Source organism: Phalacrocorax aristotelis, chromosome 8 (genome assembly GCF_949628215.1).
Source record: "Phalacrocorax aristotelis chromosome 8, bGulAri2.1, whole genome shotgun sequence".
In the NCBI taxonomy this organism is placed as follows: domain Eukaryota; kingdom Metazoa; phylum Chordata; class Aves; order Suliformes; family Phalacrocoracidae; genus Phalacrocorax; species Phalacrocorax aristotelis.
Window position 1 is genome coordinate 39,843,791 of NC_134283.1, and position 21,962 is coordinate 39,865,752.

A 21,962-nucleotide genomic window follows, 5' to 3' on the forward strand; every position below is an offset into this window, starting at 1 on the left:
GGGTCCTTGCTTGAGCCCTGTGGCTGCCTGATGGTGGTAGGGCTGCTGAGAGCCCAAACCCCAAACCGGAGGTACTGGGAGAGGAGGAGATCTAGGGACAGGGAAGGGCCTGCAGACTGGACCCCAATGTGTCTCCCTGCTGGGGAGGGTGGTGAAGGCAAGCCTGCAGCTGGCTGGACTCAACCCTGCCTGTGTATGGTGCTGGAGTGGGGCTTGGGGGTGAACCTGTGTGGCCACAGAACCCCTCTCTGCACCAGGGATCATGCTTTTGGTTAAAACAGACTAATTTGTCATCTTCACAGGTGTTTTCCCATCTGGGAGCTGCCCTAGGCTGAATCATCTTTGTGGGCCTGTTGTGAGGGAGTCAGCCATGTTCTTGTGTAGGACCCCAGGACCCAAAGCCAGGAAGATCCACTGGGCCTGAGGTAAAACTTGTCCTGCTGAGGTAAAATGGAGTCACTTGCCATAAAGGCAGGTCCCAGCTAGGCTCTTTGTGTCCCCAAGCAAGAAGAAAGAGTATAGAAGTCTCTGGGGAACCGGGTGGCAGAAGCCACAGCACATTGGGATTGTTCTGAACCGCGGCATGATGTAGTGGCCCCTGCCAGCCCTGGGGAGAGGTCTGGGGCTGAAGCCCTCCCTGAGGGAGGAGGGTGCGCCCCGCAGCGGGGTGCGTGTATGGCCCCACCTCTGCTAAGGAGGTTTGTCACCAGTGACGTCTCAAAGCATCGTTTTCTATTCTTTCCCTCCCATTTCAAAAACAAACAAAAAAAAGGAATTTCTTAACTTGTGGTCAACTCAGAAAGGAGAAGCTCCTGCCGAGGGAGAGCTGGGGACGGTGCCTGCAAGGAGAGGTGCTCACTGCCTGAGAGGATCCTTCGGCTGCATCCCTGCTCCATACTGGGGGCTCTGTGGTCCGTGGGGACATGGGTCCTGCCCTCCTCCTGCTGCTTGCTGGCGTCTGGCATGGTAGGTCTACTGGCCCTCCCCAAAGCTCTACAGTGTCTCCTTGTTGCTCTGGGGCAGGTTTGGGATGTTATGAGTTTCCTGGGTGTCTGGTGTAAGTGCTTTTTCCCTTCTCGGGTGAGAAGGAGTGACAGTCTCAGTGGGGCTGGGGCAGTGCTGAAGCTGGACTTATGGGCCCTTGGCTCCTGGTGGTGGAGGGTGAAGCTGGGCTCCCAGTTGTGTCTACCAAAAGCCTGCTGTGGGCTGGGATGGTCCCTGCTTCTGGAGGCTGTTTCATGAAGGAGGCACTGCTGCTGTGGACAGGTTCAAGGAGCCTTGGCATGGGCAGGGAACAGGCAAGAGGAAGTCTGCTCCATGGCACAGCAAGGAAGAGACACTGGCTTGTCTTTTACTGCAGATTTGGCTGTAGCAGCTTCCTGAAGACCATCCAGAACTAGCTGTCATTATAGAGGGAGGACAACAGTGGGAGGAGGGTGTGTTGCTAATCTGTGGTGCTGGAGCCAGCTGTGCTGAGGGCTAGCTGTTGGCTGCCTGCAGCACTGCCAGGATAAGGCCAAGGGGTATGGAAAGGTGTACATAGCAGAGGAAGAGTCTCCGCAGTGGGGAGATAGGAAAGGGAAACTTTCCACTGTTTGGGTCTGGGCAGGGGTTAGGAGGAAGGAGAGGTTCAGCAGCTTCTGAAATAACCCTTTGCCCAAATGAAGCAAGAGATGGAGATGCTTGGCCTGCAGGTGAAAGAGTTGGGAAAGCTGGCTGCATCAGCACCTTCCAATGCACTTTGTGCCTGGCTGGAGATGTCTGAGGACTGCTGTTTTCTGGTGGTGTTGGCATATACAATAGGGTATGTTAGACCTTGTGATGGAAACAGAAATGTGGCAGCCAAGAAGGGAAAAGTGAAGACACCTGGCTTTTGAGGCTACGGGGATGGCCAAAAGGTGATAACCCATTAGCCTCAAGAAAGAGTCACTTGGCCTGTTTTGAGGCTTGCAATCAGACAGAAACCAGTATTACTAATCTTATGTCTTAAGTGCTGTCAGCTTCTTGGATCTTGTGTGACACTTTCCTTCGTTATCCTTTTGAGCTTGCTCCCCACATGATGAGACTATGGTGGGACGTGCCCCCTGCAAGGGGGCAATCTAGGGGGTAAAGCATTCAGCATTTAACAGGGAGGCAGTGTATGCCTCTTGAGCCACTACTGTGTTGATATTTTCAGCCCAGGAAATTTGCGTCCTCTTGCTGTTGCACTGCATGCTTTTTCGCTTCAAGTCATGTCTTTGACGTGCTGAGCAAGCTTTTTCCAGGTATCCTGTGCTGGGAACTGGGTTCTGAAGGCTGCAGGGTTGTTAACTTCTTATGGTTTTTCTTTTAAGATGATAGGGACTAGGCAGATCTCATGTAGATTTGCAAGAGATCATGATGATATCTGTCAGAATCTCTCAAAAAGTTGCTTGAGGCACTGGGCAATGAAGGTCACCAGCTGTGATATCCTTGTCAAGCACTGTCTGTCATGTCAGGGTGTTAGACACATATTTGTCTGAGTACCGTCACTGTTGGCCATCTGCAGCACAAAGCTGAAACATGCCAAGGTTGTCCAAAACAATAGCCTCAAGCTGGAGCCAGAGCCTGAATTCCTTCTCCTACCTCTTGGTTTGCAAGTGTATCTTATGTGAGTACCCAGGGCAGATGATGTACAAATATTGTGGTCTGGGCTCTTGCTGGGGGAGTGTCAGGGGCTCAAATCCTAGCTTCGGATCAAGCAGAAGAAGGATTTGAAACCTGATCAGCTCACATTTGTGTTCTTGGCCATCTTGAGAAGTCTCTCTGAGGTTTATTTTGTTTTCTTGTTGTGAATGAACCTAAACCTCTGAGGTAGAAGCCCCAAGCAGATATGTGATACACACCCTTTTCCCCATCCCCTGCCTGCACTCTGGGGAAGGAGTCCTCAGAAACCAAGCTTTTCCCTCCCATTGTTGAGGAGGGAGCAAGGGGAGCTCAGACCTGGTATGGGTCCCTCCCAGGGCCAGACCTTAACCTAGTTATTCCCTGGGGCCAAGTCAAGGTCCTGATGACTGGCTTCTGTGGTAAGGTTCTTGAGCCTCTCTGTCTTATTAGCCTTCACTTCTCCTTCTTCACCATTTCCAAACCCTTAGCAGAGGAAACTAATGTTTTGGCTGGCATGGAAGTGGCAGGGACAGAGCCTGCAGCTGTAACTAGAGGTCATGGTTACACAACCCAAGTGTGGTAAAACCTTTGGCCAGCAGTTACCAGCAATGCTGCGGAAGCTGCAGGAGAAGAGCAGAGAGACATCCTCGGGCTTCGTGCAAGATTGCACACTGGTCAGCAGGGACAAAGCCTCCCCCAGCAGCTCTGCTTCCCCATTCTGGAAAAGGACCCGCTGATCTGACTCATCCCCCAGCACACACAAAGAAGTGGATGCTTGGGTGGCCTTCACCTGGCATTGTCCTGCATTTAATGTCTGTGCCCCGTTTGTCCTCACCCCAAATTGTGTGGTTGTTGTACCACTGACAGGAGACTCCAGTGATAGCCTGAAGGCTGCTGGCTTCTTCACTGTTATGGAGAGCACCCACCCTGAACCTTTCCTGGCCATAGCATCTCAGTAGTAACTGGAAGTTGATGACAACAAAATGTGGCATGACTCTGTTTTTTGTGTCTTCCTGCTGTGGCCAAACCAAGGATATGTGGCCAAACCCGTTATAACATGGTCTTTCCCTGAGCCAGTTTGAAGGCCACTCTAAGTCAAAGAGCTTGGCTTTCCCATCAAATGGTGCCGAAGCCTTGGATATGGAGAGGTAGCTAAAGCAGAGAGCAGGTGAGGAAAAAGCATCCAGTCATTGAGAGTAACACATTTCTGTTGCTTTTAAATGCTGCTAGAAAACACAGTTCAGCAAAGAGGGAGGAACATCGTATCTCAGATATGTGGAAAATGTTGCTTTGCAAAGGATGCTGGGATATGTTTTTCTGCACTCTGGGAATAAATGAGACTTTTCCTGTTTCCACAGAAAGATAAAAACATAAAGAAAAAAAAGGGGGGGACGGGGGAAGATAAAATGTCAAATATTCCATGCTCCGAAGCTCCCTGTCTTCTGCTTCTTTCCCCAGGGCCAGTGAGTTTGATCCAGGCCTTGTTTGGGTTTCCCCTGGGCAACTGCATCATTGTCACTCACCAGCAATGCTCTACAGGGCCTCAAGTCTTGTATTCTCAACGCTTCATTGCACAGAAGGATGCATCAACCCAGGACTGATTAAATGATGCTCTTTGAGCTCTGATGGACAGGCTCTGGTGTTACAGCCCTGAGCACAGCCAGTAGCAGAGGACACATGTTTGTACCTTTGACACAGTTTTCCTCACCAAATGAGCTGTGAGCAGGGGTGGATGAGGATGGGTGCATGCTGCTTCTGCTGGCTGTGTTGCAGGGACAGCGTTCAAGGCAGCACCTAGGAACAGATCTGCATTAAATGGTCTTTACTACCCATGACCATAAGCAGCCTTCTCTTCTACCCTCTCTGCAACAAGGGCTGTAACATCTGGCCACTGCTCCCCTTTCCCTTGAAGGATATATAAGTGTGGCTGGACTAATCGTGCCATTATAGGGTGTTTTGCCCTCTCCCACCTCCTGATGAGTTAGGGGGTTTTATGTTCATTTGGACAACAAATTTTTCAATTAAAGAGCTCCTGTGAGTCCAGAGCACTCTGCTGCAGAGTCTGAAACATCACAAGACCAAACTCTGCCCTTGTTTCTGCTGCCACCACCCAGGAGGAGCACTGTCTGCAGTGACCTCTTCTAAGAGCAACAAATCAATAAGTTGGGCAGCTACCGTTCTGCTTACTATTATTTGAACCTGGGTGTGTGTCCCTTTAAGATGTGAGGATGGGCTAGCAACTGGGAAGGAAAGCAGAAGTGGGAGAATAGCCCTGGATAGGGGCTGGAGGTGGTGCAGAGCCCCCCAAGCACAGATAGCCATTTGCAATGTGTTTCCTGTCCTCCCCGAAGGCCTGGCGTGGGGGTGGCAGTACCGCTTCTTCCCTAGCCCCGCGGCACTGATTCATTTCTCACTTCCCCCCCACCCTAAATATAGGTGGTGACTCAAAGAACTCGCTGATGAGGCAAAACAGGGAAAAAATATTTCCCTCTAATGCTAAGGGCTGGAGTGGGACCCTGGTTCCCCTTTATTCAGCCAGCAGAGAAGCCATCTACAAAGCAGAGATGGCATCAGAAATCCAGCTGGGTTGCAATGCCAGTGTCAGCATGGCCTGTGTGATCTGCAGCTACGAGCTTTCATGAGTCATTTAGTTTTTCTGTGCCTCAGTTTCCCACCCCCAAATATGAATAATGATGCTCACTTACTTCATGATTTTTTGATAGTATCTGCAAGGAATACACACTGTTTGACTCGATGATAAGGCATAAGCAGGTGTCCTTCAAAATCCACTGCCCAGCAACCAAAAAGCCAGCCTTCCCATGAGGCATGCACTGACCTTCTGCTCTGCAGAAGCTTTTCAGTTCTCAGGCCTGATGTGTGTGATACTGGTGTGGTGGGATGGAGAATGGCCAGAGTGACACAAGCCAAAAAGCCAGTTTGAATCCCAAACCCAGCCTCTTCCTGATGTTGAGCTACTCCATGCTCAGCAGTGTGAACCCCAACAGAGCATCATTAGGGATCATGTTTGCATTTTCACTCTTTCTCTTTTTCCTTTGTAGGCTCAGCATCCCCAGTGATCAGCCCTGACCTCCATGCTCTGGTTGTCAACACGGGTGATCCAGTCATCTTGCACTGCTCAGGAGAGTCAGAAGTTGAATGGCAAAGCCAAAAGAATACATTCAGCAACCACAACAGCAGCACGCTCAGTATTCCCAAGGCCACTTACAGGGATACAGGCACCTATAAGTGTGCTTATGTCAACAGCAATGACAAGGGCATTGCAACTGTGCATCTGTTTGTGCGAGGTAACCATGCTTCCCTCTTCCTACATATGCTGGCAGAACGGCCTCCTTTCAGCGAGTGCAGCCATTATACCGGTCATTTCTGTGGCTGTGGTTGTGTGTGTGTGTTTGGGGGAGCAGTGCAGGCTCCTACTGGGGCAGTGGCTCACCCACAACCATCTAAGCCCACATACAGTGGGGCCTGTGGCTGAAGAACTGGGGTAGAGTACAGAGCACCTACATCTCATACACAGCTGAATAGCCGGGACCTCTCCATTTACCTTGGCTTCCCTCCCTGGAAATAAAAGGAATGGAAGTTTGTTTGGTGTTGTAATGAGCAGTGAGATCTGGAAATCAGAGCGCTATATTGCTAGTACCTCAGGTAAGAGAAAGTCACATGAATCACATCCTCATAACCTGACCTGAACCCCAAATATTCTTTTACCCCGGAGGAAGTTATTCTGTGGTAGCTCCACCACTTGAGTTCACCCCTTCCCTTGTACCAGAGATAATTGTCCGGGACAGGGAAGCTAAAGGCCTGATAAATAAAACTAACGCCATGGTGAAAAGTTTTATTAGAGGTAAGCATACTTCTCAGTCTCTCTTACCTATGTACATTTATGAGTTGATTGCTGTGTTCTCCTTAAGCGCCTTAGCTGGAATTGGGCTTGTAGTGTGAGTTTTTGGAGGCTGAGTCAGGCAGGAGTTGAGCAGGGCTGCCCTAGCGTCGAACTCCCACTGGGCAGCAATGCTGGAGACTTGCCTTTGCTGGAATGTGTTTCTCAGCTTCAATGCATTTTCTGATCGCATTCTCTGGCCTACCTTGTCTCCTCTGCAGATCCCAAAAATGTGTGGTACATCCCAACTTTCCGGATCCTCGTGACCAAAGGTGGTAATGCCGAGTTCCCCTGCCTCATCACAGCCCCTGAGTACGGATCCAACGTGACACTGATAAGGGATGATGCCTCTCCTCTGTCACCTGGGACCAACTATTCTTTCAGTACTGAGAAAGGAATAACACTATACAATGTGCAAAGCAAGCAGAAGGGTTCTTACCAATGCCAAGCAGTGATAAATGGAAAAACAGAGACTTCATCAAGAATAAAGCTGATTGTGGAAGAAGGTAAAGGATTGGGATTGCTGCTGTCCTCAGGGAGACAGCAATAGCTAACCTGGCCACAGTAGATAGTTAAGGAAAAGCTCCTCACCAGTGGTAGGAAAGACCTTCTGAACCTGCAATTTTAAAGGGTGTTTAATGGAGGCAAAATTCCATCAGCTTCTGGCAAATTGGCTCCTTTAGGTGGGTCTTCTGAGGTTCAGCAGTGTTCAAATCTTTGCAGGCATTACACAGAACAGAAAAGAATGCACTTATTTCCCTGATGTTTTTCAAGTCCTCAGGCCCTGATGCTCAGATTATAACCATGGCAGAAGGTTCCCCTTCCCTTTCAACCCACAGTGCTGGCTGCTGTGCTCTCCCTGACCTGTACTGCCTCCCATAGGCATGTGCACAAAAATGAGTGATGATCCTAGGGAAGGAGGAGGCTGGGGGTAAAGGGACAGAAAAGGATGGAAAGGAGAAGGTAGCCAGGCCCTGGAGAGCCTCCAAAGCACATGGGGTCACTGGGCCAGCTGATGTTGACTCTTTCCCTGCTTGCCTTTGTGTAGCGCTAGAGAAGCCTGTATCAGTGATGATGGACCCTATAGACCATGTACGAATTGTGGGTGAACCTTTCGAAGTCACTTGCAGAGTAATTGCTCCTTCCCACAAGTATGACATCAGATGGGTGACGGCAGCAAAAAGCGTAAGTTGTGCAGCTTCAAGTATGGAGTATAGGGCTTTCCTGGGAACTGGGGGACATAGGGTGGTGAGAACTGGCCAGACCCAAGCCACCCACAGCAAAGCCTTGAACTGTCCAACCAAAGCAGCTATGCAAACAAGCTGTAGAAATCTCAATATGGCCATCCTTTCCTTGGGCTGCACAGGGTTAAGAAACACCTGCCCATTGTGAGGATCTTGCTGCAAGAGAGAAGGGAAGTATGTTTCAGCTGAGTTCATTGAGCAGGAGCTACAGCACCTACTAAGGCAACGTTTTCCCACCCGTCTCTACCAGGGCTCATAAAGCAGCAAACATGTTCAGGACACACAGTTCCCCCCAAAAAAAAGATACGGGTGAAGAAAGGGAATGCATTTCAAAATCTCTGTTGTGCTGACTTTTAACTGCTAGACAAGGTTTGCTTGAAGTCCTTGTTATATCTGATGCCTTTATTAAGGAGTTGAAATAATGTACAAGATATGTTTGGATTACAGAGTGTAAGGCCAACTTGCAGTCAGAAGGCTGACAACACCTATAACCCTAACTGCTGTGGAAATCTGCCCTGAATAGTTAGGTTTAATATGCCTCTCTGTCTCCACACAGGTGGCTTTCAGTGACAGGGGCTCTAGAACAAAGTTCAGTAACCCAGAACAGGAGGGGGTGGGTATGCTTGTTGTAAATATTCAGTTCCATCCTCTGCCCTTCCAAGGAAGTGCCTGATGTTCTCTCCCTTCCTGACAGGTCAGGAGAACCAAAAACCCTAGCTTTGAAAATGAGAACTACTTCATCAGTGACACCCTGTCCGTTCCAGCAGTGACCATGGAAGATAGTGGGAAATACACTTGTATAGCTAACAATTCAGCAGGATTCAGGAATGCCTCGACAATGCTTCAGGTAGTAGGTGAGTGCTTCCCCAAAAGATGAGGAAGGTGTGGGCTGAATCACATCTAGTCCGGAGTGTTTGCTGCTTCTGCCTCCATCTTATTCCTAGTTTTGTTGTTGGAAATGTCATCTTTGCTTGTGCCTAAAGGGTCACATGAGAACTATGGAGATGCTAGGAAAGGAACTGGTGTTCCCTTCACATCTTGAGGAGCAGGAGGACATTTTTTGGGTTCTGGATGAAAAATTGGAAAGCTCTTCTGTGTGTTTACAAAGTTTCTGTGTGATTACAAACAGCTTTAAAACAAAAAAAGAAGGGGGCAACTTTATGCTGAAGACCAGAAAAGGCTGGCTGGAAGGAAAGGCAAGCCATGTGAGCAGAGTATGGATCTTTGTCTCTTCCAGTAACAGATCCACATAAGGGCATTCAGGTCTATTATACACTTGTCTGTATCTCAAGATGGAAAATTCATCCTCACAGCTTGTAGGCTGGGGCTTGCTGATGACCCCAAAGCTGCTGCATACCACAGCTCAGAAACAGGCCTTGGTCTGAGATTTTTCCAAGTGAGAAGCCAGGAGTTTAGCAAAGGGGCATGTAATCTATGGACAATTGGGAGATACCATTTTAGACTCATCATTTATTAGGATATGGCAAGCAAAACCTCTTTTCCCATGAGAGTTATTTAAGATTTTCTAGCTTTCCTCAGGCAGAGTGTAATCCAAGCTGCCATGACAAAGAATCAACTTAAAAGTACTCCTTTGGCAATGCAATCTGTGGAATGCCTCATTCCTTCCTTCAGCCTCCCAGCTGCCCCTTCCAGTAATGGTACATTTATGAAGCTAGTATAAGCTTGTTTCAGGTCTCTGGACATGCCTGCTGATGGTCATGCTCTCCTCCGTCCTGCAGAGAGAGGTTATGTGTTCCTGATCCCAGTGCAAGCCACCAGCCAGGATGTTGCTTTGGGGGAGACTCGGGAGCTGCAGGTCCACATTAAGGCTTACCCAAAACTTATCAACTGGGGCTGGGAGCACACGAACCCCTTGAAGAACTCTGGGAGTACCACATTCAAGGGCCAAATGACGTCTGGAAACAACTGGTATGTGCTATCTCTTCTACACTGGCCATGGCATGTTTCTAGCAATGCTTTCCTTGTGAGACAGGCAGACCTCATGCTACTGGTTCACAGAAATTGCTCTGTTTTTAAAGAGAACTTCTGCCTATCTTCTCTTTCCAGTATTATTAGCAAACCACAGTGGGTGGGTCTGATCAGGTCAAGGAGGACACCACCTCTGCCTACCTTGGCAGCCTTCTCTTTAGAAAACCTTGTGGAAATCTCTGACATGATTGGGGTCTGGTTGTTCAAATTCGCATTTTCCTTGCAGGAATAAATTGCAGGGGTGATTGAACAGTACAAAAACCTGAATCCCCTCACTGCTCCTCAGACCTGTCCCATTCTCTGCAGTCTGGAGAGTGTATGTACTGAGTGGCAGTGTATGCCCCATGTCAAGAGCAGCCAGAAACACAGTTATGTGGATAAAACCTAGTGGAGGCCACAGCCCTGCTCTTCCAAAGCCTCCAGCCAACTGAGGCCAAAATGATGCTGAAAGACAATCATTCCATTTGAGAGGGAGTTTTGGCAATTCCCCTTTCATTTTCTTAGAAACGCAAAATAATCTACAGGAGGAACTGCCACTCAGCAAGCGTGATGGTTTTAGGGCAAACTCTTTCTTGCATTGGGATCTGAGAAATGGGCTAGGGGCAGAGGGGAGTGGGCACTAGGGGCCATGACTTGGTGGGCTAAGAAATGGGAGGAATAACTCATTCTCTCAAAGGCAGGAGGACCAGCATCCTCTTGCCCTTCAAAGGGAATCATTTAGATGTTAAACTCTCCTTTCTGAGCATTCACCCTCCTGTAGCCTTTCAGAAGTGCTGTGGGCTTGGTGGCAAAAGGTCTTTTCTCTAATGAAGATCAGACCCTCCCTGCTTCCCCTGAAGAAGCAAGTAGCAGATTCCCTGGTGCGCTGGGATTAGTGCTGGGAAGTATTCACCCACTCCAGGGCACAGGAAGTGGCAGCATCCCGCTGAGCAAAGACTGTGTGAGTGCTTGAGTTTCCTCAGCACAGCTTTCTTCATGGTGTTTACTCTCTCTCTGTGAGCAGGTATAACAACACACTCTTCCTGAACCGCCTGCAGGAAGGAGAGGGAGGTCTCTATACATTTTATGCTCTCAACAATGAGTCCAATGCATCAGTTACCTTCAGTATCTCTGTGAAATGTAAGTGCCTGGCATTGCCTGTTTGGTGTTTTTTTACCCTGGGGCTGCTGCCCAGCTGGCAGCAAGTAGGGTGGGGTACCAGGGTGCTTCCAGCCCCATGCCCACAGGACACACAACCAGACTGTATCTAGGACCCAGCCCAAACCTATACACAGCATGGGGGTTCCCAGTGCACACACAGAAAGTAAATCAGAGCACAGGGAATATGCTGTGACCAGAGGAAAAGCACTCACTGTTTATCTGCCTTCCCCAACAGCTCCTCCAAGGGCCTGCAAAATCAAGGTGCCAGCCAATGACTCCAGCATCCTTCAATGCATGGCCATCGGCTACCCTGCCCCACGCATTGAGTGGTACCAGTGCCCCATTCACTCTGACAGGTAAGAAATGCCCAGGAGACTGAGCACCTCCAAGGTGTGCACTTGCTATGCTGATGTTTGCTGAGCAGCACCATGTGTGCTTGCTTACAGGCAATATAGCAGAGCCTGTTCAGTAATAGCAACAGGGATGTTGCCCTGCTAAAAAAAGAGGTTCTTGGGGACTGTCTGAGGAGAGGGGACAGGTACTATTCCTAAAGTCTTGAGCGTAAAGAGTTCAGCCACCTGTGGTTCACGTTCTCCCAATGCTTTTCCAAGAAACATGTGGGTCCCTTGGAAAAGTTCTCTGGTGTAGGTTGCTGTAGAGCTACAACCTGCCTCTTCCTAGTCATTTTTCTGGGATCTCCACAGGTCTGCGGTTCTGCAGAGCACAGGCTTACTGAGCTACAGTGCAGTGGGAGGCAACTGCAGCTGCCCGACGGGTGTGGTTGTGTCTTAGTACCAGCCCCATTCAAGAAGGGAACTGCTGCCACCGCTCTAGCCATATAAAGGCAGTTAAAGCTCGATCTATACAGGGCTTTGGTGTTCAGGAACATGCCTTTTAACCAGGCAGTAACATGCCTCATAGAGCTGAAAGGCTAATTCCCAGTGTCTCCTCTAGTCTAAATCAGGCACCAATTCACTTACGAGCATCTGTGCTGCAGAGGAACACTCATCCTGTCCTGCTTGATGTCTCTGCAGATACAACGAGGACTATAGGTTGCTACTGAATGACTCCAGTCCACAGGTAGTGAACGTGCTGCCCATCCAAGGGGTGGAGGTGGAGAGTGTTGTCCCATTCCAGGAGCTGGGTGCCAATTTCACCTTCTGCTGTGTGGCCATTAACAGAGAGGGGAATGCTTCTGACATGTTTCACTCACTCACCATCACCAGTAAGATAAAAACTGGTAGCTTGGCGGAGTAGGGGAGAACCTGGGGGATCTTGGGGGACCATCTTCCTATACATATATCCCTACTGTCTTTCAAGGGACATGCAATAGATTCTACAAGCCATCTATCTTCACAGAAGGTGGGAGGCTTTGGCATTTGCCAGTCCTAGAAGCCACGTGGGAACTGCTGGATGGGCATAGCCTAGTGCCAAAGTCTGACCCACACCCTGAACACCTTATAACTGCAGGACTTGCAGCACAGCCAGCTGTTGCTCAGCCCACTGGAGCCCAGGGGCTGCATCTTTTGATGGGCCTGTTCTTGCTGCACAGATCTTGGTCCCCAGTCTGACCTAGCACCTGGTGCTCTCTGTGGAAATTGGGGTGCATGGGGGGAACCATTGCAGCATTGAGTTTGGCATCAAGAACTTGCCTCAGTTCCCAGCAGCTGTTTTGGGTGTCTCTGAGGCCAGTGCTGGGTTGTGTTGCATACAGGGGAAACCGAAGTGAAGAGCTGGGCAAAATTCTCCAAGAGATGGGATTGAAACAGGAGTGTTTTACTCATCCCTGGTTTTTTGCTCCTTCAGGAAGTGTCATGGCCCCTCCAAACAAGCTCTTCAGCCCCGTCCTCTCCACCTGCATAGGCACATCGGTCCTGCTGCTCCTTCTACTCCTCTTCCTCCTCTACAAGTACAATCAGGTCAGATTCCCTGTTGCATAGCAAGGCCATAAGGCCTGCCCAGCCTCAGCTCACCCTGCCTCTGCTGGCAGCCACAGGCAGGAAGCATTCTGCTTGGAGGTACCAGGCAAGCTACCTCCCTCATCTCCATTGCCTCCCAACCACGCCAGGACTTTCCTGCTGCAGGGCAAGGTTCATGGACAGTGTGTTAACCCTTCTCCCACCCTGGTACCTCTGTCCTGTAGCCCAGAGGTCAGTGTGTTATTCCTTGGCGCCACAAAAATGTGCTTGCTCTGTGCTGTCAGTTGCAGCTGGTTTTGCTCTGGTCATCATGAATCTACGGAGTGAATTAAGGAGGAATACAAAGTGGTTTGCAACTTGCACCTACTTTTTAATTCCTCTTCCTGCTTTATAAAAAGCTGTCTTTATGGGGAAATGGGATGATGTTAGAAGGCGTTTGTCTCCAGGAAGACTTGGTCACTATTTTTATATAAGAACTTGGCCTATTTTCTCTGCAAGACTCATTTTCAGCATTTGGATTCCTTCTCGGTTGTTTCCATAAACTGTATCAATCAGTAGCCACCTCTGCTTCATCAGTGGGTGAAAATCTGCTGGTTTTCAGCTCTCTTTTTGGCACTCTTCTTTTGACAGCCCATCAAGGCTGCAAATATTGCAGCAAAGTTCTGGTGCTGGCTGTCAGAAGATCCAGCAGAGCCCTCTCCCAAACAAGCGACTACAGCTTTTTAGGCAGAGCTGTCTTTGGCCAGTAGTCCAGAGAGAGAGGGGTGGATGATTGTGTAAGTATAGCTCTGAAGAAATAGCTTTTAGGAAGGCCTTGCAAGCCCAAAAGAAGCAGGACTTTTTTATAAAAAATCTTATTCTTGAGCCATGGCTAATTACTGCAATGCTAGGTGAATTCTGGAGCAGAAAGCAGCAATTCTCACCCTCTGGGAGCAGGTAACAGCAAATAAACTGAGTGCATTCTTTATGAGGGACTTCCACCAGGAACTGTGCTGCTTGGAGCATCCCGCCTGGGCCTTTTTCAGCACCCTGCATGGGCATGGATGTTCAACTCTCAGGCAAAGAAAAAAAGCGGGGTGGGGGGTGGGGGGGTGTGGAGAAAGCAAACAGATGCTTTGCATCAAAACTGCAGACCTGTTTGCCTCAGTTATGGTCCCTCATGCTTGTGCTAACCTAGCTTTGAGCATCTACCCATACACTGCGTCCATCTCTGCAACTCTCCAGGGGAAGTGGTGAGGAGAAACATTTCAGTGCTGGGACAGGAGGTGACTCATCACAGGCATGACCCATGCTTCCCTGTGTCTGTCCTGGTGGACCTGCGGCCACCTTTGCCGCTCCGGTTGCAGGTCCTTGCCTGTCTCCTTGTAGAGGAGCAAAGGCCACGAATACTATTCTCGTGCCAAGCTATTTCACTGCCTTTCTCTGTATTTGTGCCTCCAGCCTGGCTCCCTGTCCCTCTCAACATGAATGACAACACCCAGCACAAGCTGGCAACTGCCTCTGCCCATGGGCTCCAGCACTGCTTCTCTCTGTCCTTGTCTGGTTACCTCTGCAATGAGATTCATGGAAAAGAGAAATTCTTACTTCTCTTTCTCAATATTTTTTTTCCCCTGTCAGGGAAGCAGGGCTGGGCCAGCTCCTCTGTTCTGCTGTGCTCAGCAACCCAGGGTACCAAGGAAAGAGACACAGCAGGGACACCTTCCTCTGGCACCAGCTGGGCACAGCTCAGCTACTGGTCTGGTGGGACATGCTGGTTCTCCCAGCTCTGCCATCCCAAGTGAGGGCAATGGGCTACTTTAAGTGAAAGAGGCAGGAGAGCCTCCCTCCGTCATGTGTGATGACTTGGGGGGACTTCGTAAGAGCAAAAGGACCAGGCTGTACAGACAAAGCCTCTCTCACTCAGTCCAGGTTCAAAGCAAGAAATATTTGACAGGCTGAAACATAAATCTTCCCTCTGTGCCTGCAGGGTGAGAGCTAGGGTGCATGCTGGGACTGGGGAACCCTCAGGACTTGAGGAACATTGAATAACTGCAGTTTCTTTCTTACAGAAACCCAAGTACCAGGTGCGGTGGAAGATCATTGAGGCCTGTGAAGGGAATAACTACATCTTTATTGATCCCACTCAGCTGCCATACAATGAAAAATGGGAGTTTCCCAGGAATAACCTCCAGTTTGGTAAGAAACCTTCCTTGCAGCTTGCCTGGTGGCATGCAGCTCACCACAGAACTGAAATGCTCCAAGGGACAGAGCCAAAGCCACTGGGCAACATCTGAAGCTGCATCCAGACATTACAGCAACATCCTTAATCAGGCCTTGCTGCCTCTTCCACGCAGGGTGGCAAATGCTAGGGTACACCTCCCTCCAGCCCTCCATTGCTCCAAGGAAGGTTGAGAGGATCACGTCCCTCCTCTTGCATCTGGGGTCATTCTGAAGGCAGAGAGCTTGTGAGCCCATGTTTGGACATGGCCTCTTTCATACCATCTTTGCTCACAGTAGAGTTCCCCTTAGACATTAACCAGCTCTTGACTAAGGGATGTGTCATCTTGACTGGGCTTAGCAGGAATCCCCACCCACCAGATATCCTCCTCAAGGCTGTGTGCAGGACAACTGCTCAATCTCTTTCTATAAAACATAAGCATTTTTTTTTCCCCTCTGCAGGAAAAACTCTTGGAGCAGGAGCTTTTGGAAAAGTGGTAGAAGCCACCGCTTTTGGGCTGGGCAAAGAAGATTCGGTACTCAAAGTGGCTGTGAAGATGCTGAAGTGTAAGCCCAGAGCAACTTGCAAAGGCTGAAATCCCCCAGGCTCCTTTGGGCAGGATGTAGCATGTGTTCACCACATGTGTTACTGCTCCCAGGCTGCAACATCTACCTTTTCAGATGTTTCTGTGTTAAGGACTGGGTGCTGGAATCACACTGCTGTCACCTTTGCGGACACATGTGGCCAGAGACACAGATAGAGGGCACAATTTCCTCTCTGAGTGTGTCTCTTCCTTTTGTTCCATCTCTCTGTCTACAACTTTTTCTGTCCTCCCCCATCACGTCTTCCTTGTCTCTTGCTCACTCCTTCACACAGCCCTTTTCCTCTTGTCCTGCAGCAACGGCAGACACAGATGAGCAGGAGGCTCTCATGTCTGAGCTAAAGATCATGAGTCACTTGGGTCACCACGAGAACATTGTTAACCTGCTGGGAGCATGTACCTATGGAGGTAGGATTTCACAGCCCCGGTTACCCTGCCCGTGGCCTACTTCTCTGAGGCTGTTACCTCTCCTCAGTCTCACAACGGAGATAGCTGTTGAGCTCGGTGGTCTTTTTTGAACGTGTAACTTCTCAAGGGCCTGTGGGCTGGCCATTTCAGACATGCTTATGTGCCATGTGGGTTCTGCTCCCCCTCCCAGGGAAGGCAATCCTCAGGACAGGTCACAGTAACATCACTTCCTAATGAATGCTTTTGCCTCTCTCCCAGGCCCAATCCTTGTCATCACCGAGTACTGTCGCTATGGAGATCTGCTGAATTTCCTGCGGAAGAAGGCTGAATCCATAATTATCCAGGATTCTACCCTGGACACCTCTTTAGACAGCACTGCTGATTACAAAAACATTGACCTAGAGAAGAAATACATCCGGAGGTAAAAGCAGAGCTCTGGTGGCCCCAGGGCTGAGCAATGCAGGGCCTGGGTGCTTGCTGGGAGAAGTGTGCCGAGGGCTGTGCAGGGGAGAGATTAAGGCTGAAGGTCGGGGGACTTGCAGAATACTAGGACATAAAAGCCACTGGGGTTGCATGTGTTTAGACTTGGTTACAGTTAAATGTTTTTCAAAGTCTTTGACAGCAGTTGTTAAATATCCCACAATAAATCCAGGTTTCAATCCAGTCTGCCCTCCCACAATCTGGAATCAGAACTTTCTGGTTTCCCACACTCTTGGGCACATGGGTTCTCTAGGACAAGAGGCTAAGTGCTCCCCATCAGCCAAGGGCAGTCCCTCGACAAAAGGGGAGCAGAACTTGGAGCCCCAAACCACAGGTCACCTACATCCCCTTTCTGAATCAGCCTCGATGTTGACTTTTCCTTTGCCCTTAAGCCTCCAGCTAAGCCACTTCCTGCAGGAAGGGGTGTAGTTTTTTCTCTCAGTGGATGTGGAGAAGGGCAGCAGGGACTGCTGGAGGGTTGCTAACAGCCTGTGTCCATCTCTGCTGCTTCTGACTCAGTGACAGTGGCTTTTCAAGCCAGGGTTTGGAAACGTATGTTGAAATGAGACCTGTGTCGTCATCATCGTCATCTTCAGCATCATCAGATTCTGCGCAAGTCAGGGGTGAGTTAAAGGTTTATTTCTGGGTTTTTTTATGATTTCTTTATTCTGGTGATCCTGTCTGGTTTGGCCCCAGGGAACCTGGATACAACATAGCTTGCATTATTCACCAGGTCTGCAGCAACTCTAAAACTTTGCTTTGAATTTCAGGGAAAAGCTCAGAAGATGATGAAACCAGGGAGGACCTCCGTCCCCTCAATCTCTCTGACCTGCTACAGTTCTCCAGCCAGGTGGCCCAGGGCATGGCATTCCTCGCATCAAAGAACGTGAGTGCCAAGGGGACAACTGTGGCCAGCACCCCATCTGGGAAACACCAGTCTAGCCAGCAGGCACCAGCCATCCTGTCTGCATGAGGCATGGGATGTTTTTGGATGGGGTGGCCAAGCTCAAGCAAGCTGCTGCTGGAAACAGGCCTCTCTGCTCCATTTGTCGGGTTCAGACACGCTAGGCCACAGTGACTGGTGTTCCCTTCAGAGCCTTTGTCTCCCATGGGCTCCAGGCAGGCCATCACGGCAGGGCAGCGTTACGGGGGGAACCCAGGGCTGTGCATTGTGTTAGTCTCAACATTTTGTCCCCAGCTTTTACATGAGGTCAGGAACTTTGATGCGAAGCTTTCTCACTTTGGCAGCTTCCCCACTGCCCCAAGGACAAGGAACTGAAAGTGGCCGTTGAGCTGTCTGCCAAGGCTAGCTCATCTGGAGTATCAGAGTAACTGTATGACTGTTCCAGAGACGAGGGCACAGTGTCAACAGCCCCTGGCCCTGAGCCTCCTCCCATGGGGAAGATGAGAGTCCCGTGAATGATTAAAGGACACAGCAAAAAATGTCACAGTGTCTTAGCACTGCAAATGAAGTGGTTGAAAGCAAGCCCATACTCCTTGTACCTGACATAGTGCCTCTTACACAGGGTTTTCAAGCAGTACATATTCCCTTTGCCCCATAAGTGGTGTTTTGGTGAAAGGCCTGGGCTGTAGGGAACTAGCTGGGACTGCTGGGGGATGTTGGCTGGGTCTCAGTTGCACTCTCTTCCCCCCAGTGCATCCACCGTGACTTAGCAGCCAGGAACGTACTCATATCAGATGGACGAATAGCCAAGATTTGTGACTTTGGCCTGGCGCGTGATATCATGAATGACTCAAACTACGTTGTAAAAGGCAATGTAAGTAACTAAAATGGGGACAAGAGTGGGTACAAGGGTAGGGTGCAGCTGGAGTACAAAGGACAGTGTATAGTGTAAGCTGCCAGCTTGTCCCGGTCTGCAGGACTCTTTGCTCTTCCAGGCCCGACTGCCCGTGAAATGGATGGCCCCAGAGAGCATCTTCGACTGCATTTACACAGTGCAGAGCGATGTGTGGTCTTATGGCATCCTTCTCTGGGAGATCTTCTCCCTTGGTAAGAAAGTGAGCTTGTAAACCTCTTTTGTTTTCCATGGCTTACCACTGCCCTAATGTCTCTGTGGCAAAGTTTCCAAGGCGGAAGGTTGACAAAAATCTAGGTTTTATCCAGGCCATCAAACACTGTCATGCTTCCAGAGGGACCATTAAAACCAACGGATCCTGGATTATTTGCTTTAACTCAGAACTCCCTGAGAAGGAGCAGCCCTGGCTCAGGCAGTGCTCCAGGCTGCCTCTGCTCACCCCACAAAGCTGGAGTGTTAAAGCCTCTGATCCGAAAGCCACTTCTGCTCCTGTTACTGTCACAGGTAAAAGTCCATATCCTGGCATGGTGGTGAACAGCAAGTTCTACAGAATGGTGAAGCAGGGATACCAGATGGCCAGGCCTGACTTTGCTCCCTTGGAAATGTGAGTGGATGTGCCGAGATGCACACACCGGTGACAGGGTGGCTGGAGCCGCCGCATGCGGGGGCTGCAGGGAGCGATGGCACAGGGACCTTGGCCACAGGTCTGCCAGCTGCTCCCAGCTGTGTCTGCCCTTGAGGCTCAGGTTGGATCCTACCATGCTCCTCCTTGCTCCTGTAGGAAAGCAAGACCTGGGGCAGTCAGTTATGATGCTCCATCCAATATTTCCTGTTTAGGGACAGGAAGATGGGAGAGCTCACGCTATATATCCATGTTCCTGAATTTGGTGGATTTTTCTTTTTTTAAGTCAGCTACTTTTGACGCTAGGACTGTGAGAAGACAAGCCTGCGTGGGGTACAGGAGGGGAATGAGTTTATGCTTCCAAAAAAAAAAAAAAGTACTGGAGGCATAAAGCCCCTGGTTGATATTAGAGAACTTTGCTCTGTCCACTTCTGTGCTCACCTTTCCCTGGAGCCCTGCACATGCACTCACCCCAGGTTTTACAGACAGGAGGATAAGGGACTGCTCAGTACTGTGTGCCTGAAATACAAAGCGCTGCAAGGAGGAGCCTGGGGCCACAGACCCTCCAGCGGCTTTGCAGCAGCGCAGTCCAACCACCCTGTCCCTGTTGGCTTTGCAGGTACAGCATCATGCAGGCATGCTGGAGCCTGGAGCCCACCCAGAGACCTACCTTCGACCAGATCGGCTGCTTCATTCAGAAAGAGCTGGAGGCGCATAAGGAGCAGGTGAGGACCTTTGGAGAGGAGAAGCAGGAAGGGAGACATGCTTTCCCCATACATAAACATAGCTCCTGGACAGCTTTCCTGGGAATGTCCCTTACCTTTAACTGATGGGAGCAGTTTAGTTTTGGTGGAAAGCATAGAGAGGCACCCAGAGTTCCCCATGCTGAAGTGTTAAGTCACTCCCCACCATGACCAAAGGAGGCTGGACAAAGAAACACAGCTGCTTGGCAGCAATACGGGTAGCAACGAAACGACCAGTGCAGCAGCCCTGCTCCATTCCCCTGGATTTGGCGTGCAGCTGGACAAAAGGCATGCTGCCTCATGGCTAGCTGTCCTGCAGCTCCACGAAAATCCCATGGGCACAGCAAAGGGTCCTGTTGAGTTAGCATCCCCAGCTGCTCATCTGCGCAGAAACGGGTGCTGTACATCATTGAAGGGACTGAAACACACTTGGGGTGGGTTGGGGTTTTTTTTTGCTTTCAAGGACTACACCAACCTCCCCTCCACTGCTGAGGAAGACAGTGGCTGTGATACCTCTGCCTGCTGTGAGGAGTCCTGTGAGCAAGAGCAGAGTGGCCAGCCCCTTCTCAAGAGCAACAACTACCAGTTCTGTTAGCTGGTACCGTCACCCTGGGGTAGATCCCTGTCTTCCTGGCTCTGCAGAGCACGTGGTTCTGCTCTGCCCTAGGACACAGATGCCTTCTGCTTTGGCTCTCCTCTATGTGCTTCCTGAAGTCCCTCACTGAAAAGATAGCGCTGGAGTGACTCAAAACCAAGACTCACCATGGGGGGGCCCTAAGGTCTTATCTCAAGTGTAGCATAGAGTTGTTAGGATAACACGCTCCATCACTGCCAGGTACAGAGAGGTCCCTGTCACCTGCCTCCTCACCTCCCAGAGGGGGCTGCGGGGTGGTTGTTTTTTTTAGTTTTTTTATAAGTAAGTTGCAACCAAGTAAGACATCTCCAAAAGTCACTCACATGACTAAACTCTTGTTTTATGAGCACATCTTGAATTAAGTCCTGAAGCTGGAACTGTTCCACACACCAGAAGCAGCCCTCTTTCTTGGTGGTCCTGCTCTCTTCCCTTTGTCAGTCTGACCCTGGATGTTGCAGACTGAGTGTTTAGATATAGGTAAAGCCTTTACTTAGCATTAAGTATGTGTTACCCTCTACCTTTCCACATGCAGTCTACCTCGCTGCAGCTGATGCTTCTGCAGGGGGTGTTCAGGTGAAGCGAGCCAAGGAGACAACCCCAGGGTTATGTGAACTTGTGCCCCAGTACCAGGACAGAGGGCTGGTTATTTCTCAGGTAAAGCACAGAGGCAACCAGTGCTTTTCTACGTGAGCACCGAACACAATCCCAACCTAGGAAAGAATGGCAGCTTAAACAGATCTGGAAATGATCCACATAACACATATCCTACAAGACTTCTGAATTATTAAACCTGTAGCAATCACTGCCTTTGTCACAAATATGTAGTTTCCTGAATGTATTTTTAATAGTACAGCTGCAGTCATTTTTTTTCATAAGCTAGGGCCTGATGCCCTTAAACTTCTCATCTTGCTAATCTGTTACTAATGCCACAGCCACCCGGTCCTGTGTAGCTATCGGAAGTAGCTAGAGAACCTTCTGTGTGTCACCTGACTCTGTGGGTAAAGAGTCAGTATCCCAGGTACAAGCACTGACAGGGCTCAGGCGAACTACAACGAGCCAGAACTACTGTACGGCAGGTGGCCTTTGTCACACTGTGAGCAATTACCTTGTGGGCCACTTCCGATCATATTAAACCTGGTTTTATGCTAACACCATGTGATTCATTCTTCCTTACTAAATAAAAAGCTAATGTATTTTTATCTGTCAGCATTATAAAGAATAAAGATGTTTAATGAAATGAGGACTATTCTCAGAGGGGAATGGATGAGAGCATGGGTGACGCATTGGCCCATCCTCCCACCCTGCAACTGCGCTGCCATTCCTCGGACACACTCCTCATTACCAGTTCTCAAAACTGTTCAACCCTGTGTAATGCAAAAACTTATTAAAAGCAAGTTTTTAAAGCACTTTGCTCTGACTGGCTTGTCTGTAATTTGGAAAAATGAAGCAGACCCTGTGCACAGGTAGAATGGGAGCGATTGCAGTTGTGGTGATGGGACACCTGCCAGCACTCACTGTTTTGAGACAGGAACGTGGAGGCAGCCTGCATGGGAAGTGCAGTGCAATGCCCAGGGCAGCATAGAGGTAGAAGGGCGCTGGTGTCCAGAGACTCAAGCCTACTGCAGCAGAACCTCTTCTAGCAGGG

General features: G+C 49.7%; 1 protein-coding gene across 1 annotated transcript; it reads left to right on the forward strand.

Moving 5' to 3' along the window:
- The first annotated feature begins 792 nt into the window (after positions 1 to 792).
- CSF1R (colony stimulating factor 1 receptor) lies at positions 793 to 21,723 on the forward strand. The gene is made up of 21 exons (XM_075102712.1): positions 793 to 966; positions 5,685 to 5,930; positions 6,745 to 7,029; positions 7,572 to 7,708; positions 8,462 to 8,621; positions 9,507 to 9,696; positions 10,760 to 10,875; positions 11,132 to 11,252; positions 11,931 to 12,121; positions 12,703 to 12,815; positions 14,864 to 14,990; positions 15,474 to 15,578; positions 15,911 to 16,021; positions 16,280 to 16,442; positions 17,021 to 17,124; positions 17,272 to 17,387; positions 18,157 to 18,279; positions 18,401 to 18,512; positions 18,823 to 18,922; positions 19,560 to 19,665; positions 20,147 to 21,723. Exons 1-21 carry the CDS (start codon positions 924 to 926, stop codon positions 20,276 to 20,278), a joined length of 2,901 nt encoding a protein of 966 aa, XP_074958813.1. The 5' UTR covers positions 793 to 923; the 3' UTR covers positions 20,279 to 21,723.
- The last annotated feature ends 239 nt before the right edge of the window (positions 21,724 to 21,962 follow it).